This window comes from Oratosquilla oratoria, chromosome 17 (genome assembly GCF_046742065.1).
Source record: "Oratosquilla oratoria isolate Oo_2021 chromosome 17, ASM4674206v1, whole genome shotgun sequence".
Classification (NCBI taxonomy): Eukaryota; Metazoa; Arthropoda; class Malacostraca; order Stomatopoda; family Squillidae; genus Oratosquilla; species Oratosquilla oratoria.
This window is the reverse complement of record NC_134793.1, coordinates 4,332,230-4,337,229: the sequence shown is the minus strand read 5'-3', so window position 1 is coordinate 4,337,229 and position 5,000 is coordinate 4,332,230. Positions and strand designations below refer to the sequence as shown.

Genomic DNA, 5,000 nt, shown 5'->3' with positions numbered 1-5,000 from the left:
CGTCTTTTCAGGGAGTGTAAGTTAAGGTGCCTAAGCCTCTCTTCGTAAGGCAAATTTCTAAGTCCATGTATTGTTTTGGTCATTCTTCTCTGTACTGATTCTAGTGAATTGATGCCCATTCTGTAGGACGGAGACCAAAAGTGTACCGCATAGTCAAGGATGGGTCTAACTATTGCTAGATAAAGTTTAATGATTACCCCTGCATTTCTTTTCGTTACCGTCCTAGCAATGAAACCTAATGCTCTGTTAGCTTTATTCCTGGCGCTAATGCACTGTTTCCTGGTTTTAAGGTCCGGACTCACTAGAACTCCCAAGTCTCTCTCGCATTCAGTTTTCTCTAAAAGCGTGTTATCTAAACTGTATCTATTTTCGGGGTTGTGTAGCCCTACGTTTAATACGCTACACTTAGAGATATTGAAGTTCATTTGTTATTTCACCGACCATGTGAATAATTTATGATCATCCTGCAGAATCTCTGCGTCGTCTCCTGACCTAATTGGGCGTCCTATTTTAGTGTCGTCCGCAAACTTACTAACATTACTATTTATCCCATTGTCTAAGTCGTTTATGTACATAATGAACAACAAGGGACCCAAAACCGATCCCTGGGGGACCCCACTAGTAACATTGCCCTACCTAGATTTTACTCCATTTATGGTGACCCGCTTTTTTCTGTTACTAATCCAAGCTCTAATCCATTCTAATACATTTCCTCCTATGCCATGGCCTTTGATTTTATTTAGTAGTCTCTGGTGTGGCACCTTGTCGAAGGCTTTGCTAAAGTCAAGGTAAATAACATTGTAATTATCATTGTTATCTGACGCCTCATATACTTTAGTGTAAAAGGATAGAAGACTAGTCACACATGACTTACCCTTGGAGAAACCATGCTGTGAATCACGAATTAAATTATGTCTTTCGATGTGTTCTTTGAGTCTATTTACTATTACTGATTCAAACATTTTTTCTATAACCGATGTCAAACTGATTGGCCTGTAGTTGCATAAAGACGATCTTTCTCCCTTCTTAAAAACAGGAACAACGTTTGTCTGACTCCAAGAAGTAGGCACAAAACCAGTGTCTACCGATTTATTAAATATTTCAGTTGACTGGTCGCAGATTTCAAATTTACACTCCTTAAGCATTCTCGGAAAAATTTCGTCAGGACCCGGGAATTTTGTAGCTTTAAGTATTTCAATCTGCTTGACTACTTCTTTACTAATGCTGATATTAGATAGACTACTTTCTTCATCCCCTCTGAAAATCGGATCGCAGTCAGGTACTTTATCTAACCTCTCATTAGTAAACACCGATAAAAAATAATTGTTAAACTCCTCACTAATTTTTTCCTCCGATTCTTTCTTAACATTTTCATTGTTTTTAATTGGTCCTATTCTTTCTTTATCTTTTGTTCTATAGAGATGAAAGAAACCCTTTGGGTTGGATCTTGCTTTCGTAGCAACCTTAATTTCATAATTACGTTTCGCTGTACATGTATTCTTTTTAACCAGCTTTGCCATTTCGTTATATCTTGATCTAAGGTGTGATTCCCCGTTTTCTATTTTCACGTAAAGTCCTCTTTTCATTCCGATCTCATGTTTCAATCTGTCCGTCATCCATTTGGGAGTATTACTATTTTACCGTATTGACTTCAGGGGGACAGATGTATTCTGTGCATTAATAATTAGATTAGTTAGATTGCTATACATTTCATCCAAATTGTTGATCTGTCTGTTGAGCCCCCAGAGAACATTGGAATAAAAGACCAGTAGGATAACAAAGGGTTTATAGTAGTTATGGGTCTGTGGAATGTAGCTCGAGGGAAGGCAGAAGTAGGTGGCGCTGTGTATCTCTTTAGTATTTATGAATCCATTCGGTCCAAGGACTTCCTTCAGAGACTTTGTCCTGGCTATGGACAACCAGATTTATTAATCTAAAGAGTGGATCAAGGGGCAAAACGGAATCTTGAAACATCAAACAGGTCTCGCCTGCCCCCTCATTCGAATATGATATTTATTTTGTTTTCGAGAACAATAATCATGCTTTCTTATGCACTCTTTTTATGTTGTGATTTTTTTTTAGAGTAGATATTAAGGTTATTGGCTTGAAAGTGGTAGATATTACTCTTTTTATAAGTTCAAGTGGTTACATAGTTTTGTGTGCCAGAAATAAGTAATTCAAACATGACACTATCGACATTTTTCCTAGTTGAACTTCTTTTCGAATCTCTCAAATTTTAAAGAAAAATGATCAAGTTGCCAGAGCAAAAAAGACGTAATCTGATAATTAATTCATGCTTTTCTGTATATACATCACATCACTCACATATTTCAATAAATTCTTTCGTTATAACACTAAGATTATTTTATTACCTTGTAGTCTGAATACCTTTTTAAGAACACAAGAAATTATTACTATATCGTATACAATTAACTGTGAATGTTAGCGCATAGTTACTATATGTCCTACTTTTGGAGATCTGTAACTACACTTTGTTGTATGTGTGAGAGAGCTGAATCTTCGGTCTATTGAAGCTTGTGAACAAATTCTACACAATTATCATACTTAACTCTATATTGTATTACAATAACAGCAAATTAAAGATGGACCGGAATTGAAGCGTATAGGAATAAACACTTCGCTTTCAGTTCATGTTTCCTTTGTCGTGTATATGCAACTTGTTCACATGGATTTTCTATGTTGTATACGTAATACTAAATTTTTCATTTCATCTACTAAACCAGCTGTATGTATGGAGATCGTGGCCTTGTTATACCTAATGATGTCTTCCCGTTTACAGCCAAGGATATGCCGCAGACTGTCATTGCGGGCTCTTTCTTAGCAGCGAAGATGGAGAGAAACTGCTTCTCAACCTGCCGCCCTTCGAAGTTCCGCAGTAAGTCCAGCTGGTGGAGAACCCAGAGAGTGGTGATCCTTCATGCAAACTAAATGTATATATTAACATACTTTGTAGTCTTTGGATTATTCAGAAGAAGTTTTGAGTTTGTTTCTGGTAGAATAGTGTACTTTCGAAGGAGTAGAGGACAAGCACACGCACTGTTTTCTTCTAGTGGATAGTGTTGGGAACTCCCCGCCCATGAGAATTGGTGTGACGACTCGCAGCGCAGTGGTACTGAAATTATTTCATCACCAAGTGGGATTCGAACTCAGACCACCTTAGTGGCGGCCGCGGACGCTACCACTGCGCCATTCGAGTCGTGTGTGTGTGCATGTGTGTGTGTGTGTGTGTGTGTGTGTGTGTGTGTGTGTGTGTGTGTGTGTGTGTGTGTGTGTGTGTGTGTGTGTGTGTGTGTATGTGTGTGTGTATGTGTGTGTGTACGTGAATGTATGTGTGTGTGTGTGCGTGGGTGAGTGTGCGTGTGTGTGCATGTGTATGTGTGTGTGTGTGTGTGTGCGTGTGCGTGTGTGTGCGTGTGTATGTGTGTGTGTGCATACCTGCTTGTGTGTGTGTGTGTGTGTGTGTGTGTGTGTATGTGTGTGTGTGTGTCTGTGTGTGTTCTGATTGTCTTAGGCTTCCCTTGCCATCGGATGCCAGTTGTTGTGGCCAAGTGTGTGCAATTACTAGAGTGCGCGGACTCTTCTGCACCTAAATCTCCTCTGTGCGCAGATTTCCTTATCCACTTACAGATAGTAAGGTCGTCATATTAGTCTACGAAGAAAAAAATTTATATGTCGGGTTCTCAAATTAGAGAGGGGACGAATAATGCCACAAAACCTGACCAATCTCACTTTAGCAACAACTCGAAGAATTGTCATCATATTATATCTGATATTTCTATGAACACACTGGTTAAACTCCTAACGCTTGATTCTAATCAAAACCTTTATGAAACTTAATCCATTCTTTCCTCAGCTTCTATGATTCTTCTTATGATATGTTTTATTACTGACATAAACTTTTGTTTTCTTTTAGCTGTGTACATGATTTTATGTCCGCCAAGTGTTTCTGTTTGATAGTTTCCAGCCTTGTCATAGCTGTGACAGTGCTGTATCTCTTTTTTTCTTCATAAACAACATAACAACATGACCTCACACGTTTGCCTGTGCCTGTTCCTCTTTGTAGACTACAATACCAAACACAAGACAACGTCTTATACCTTTCTGCATAATTTTCTCATCTACACTACTTTGCTAGAGGAAATGAGAAGACATTTTATTATGTTAATTAAAATTCTTCGGTCCGATGAAGCCCCTTGCATATTTTTTATTGTCAATGGGTAGTTAATGGTAGATTCATAGTTAATAATAGACTTATAGTCAATAATAGGCTCGGAATGGACTTAAATTATGATCGTTCAATTTCACTCTAACCTAAATCCTCTGTGTCCTTAACCACTCGCTTCCCTCTCACTATCCAAAGCTGCGACAACCACAATATCTGTAAGATGAGATGTACCGAAGAGTATGACAACCTGACTGGATCAGGGGACCTCAACTTCGTGATGACCAATGGTCTGACTGTGGCCGAGACCATCTGCCAAGAACACCCGGACCTCACCATCAAGGGCGAGAACGTCTACGTGTACCACGCCATGCTCGAATGCGACATGCCCTGGATGTACAACGGAGAGGAGTTTAGTGAACCCCTGTGTTGTAATGCAGGAACCTCCTGCGTCACGAAGTAGAGAATTATCTCCCGAACTTCTCATTTGCTTCGCTCCATTGGCCGTCCTCCATGTCTTTAGAGAACTCCTTTTCCTTCCCTCATCCAGATACCTTGTGATTTTCATACCAATTCCAAATCCCGTCCAACTGTTCACCTCGACCTAGCTCCTATATTTGTGCCCACGTACATGGATTGATATTGGTCTTCATGGAAAATAAAATTATTTTCAACGTCATGTTTTCTTTATAACCGCAAGGGGTATGACGATGCTTGAGAAACACAAGACTGTTAGATCGTGATCTGAATACATGCATATATACATACAAATATGCATACAAATATGCATACATATCTACATACATATATACATACA

The 5,000-nt window shown here is 39.1% G+C and overlaps 1 protein-coding gene across 1 annotated transcript in view; it reads left to right on the top strand.

Annotated features, from left to right (window-relative positions):
• LOC143034137 (uncharacterized) overlaps window positions 1-4,857 on the top strand; it is a 5,997-nt gene extending 1,140 nt beyond the window's left edge. Inside the window, exons 2-3 of the mRNA XM_076200084.1 lie at window positions 2,801-2,896; window positions 4,382-4,857. Of these exons, the coding sequence (XP_076056199.1) occupies window positions 2,801-2,896; window positions 4,382-4,646 (361 nt within the window). The 3' untranslated portion in view covers window positions 4,647-4,857. The remainder of the gene's footprint in view (window positions 1-2,800; window positions 2,897-4,381) is intronic.
• Window positions 4,858-5,000: the final 143 nt, after the last annotated feature.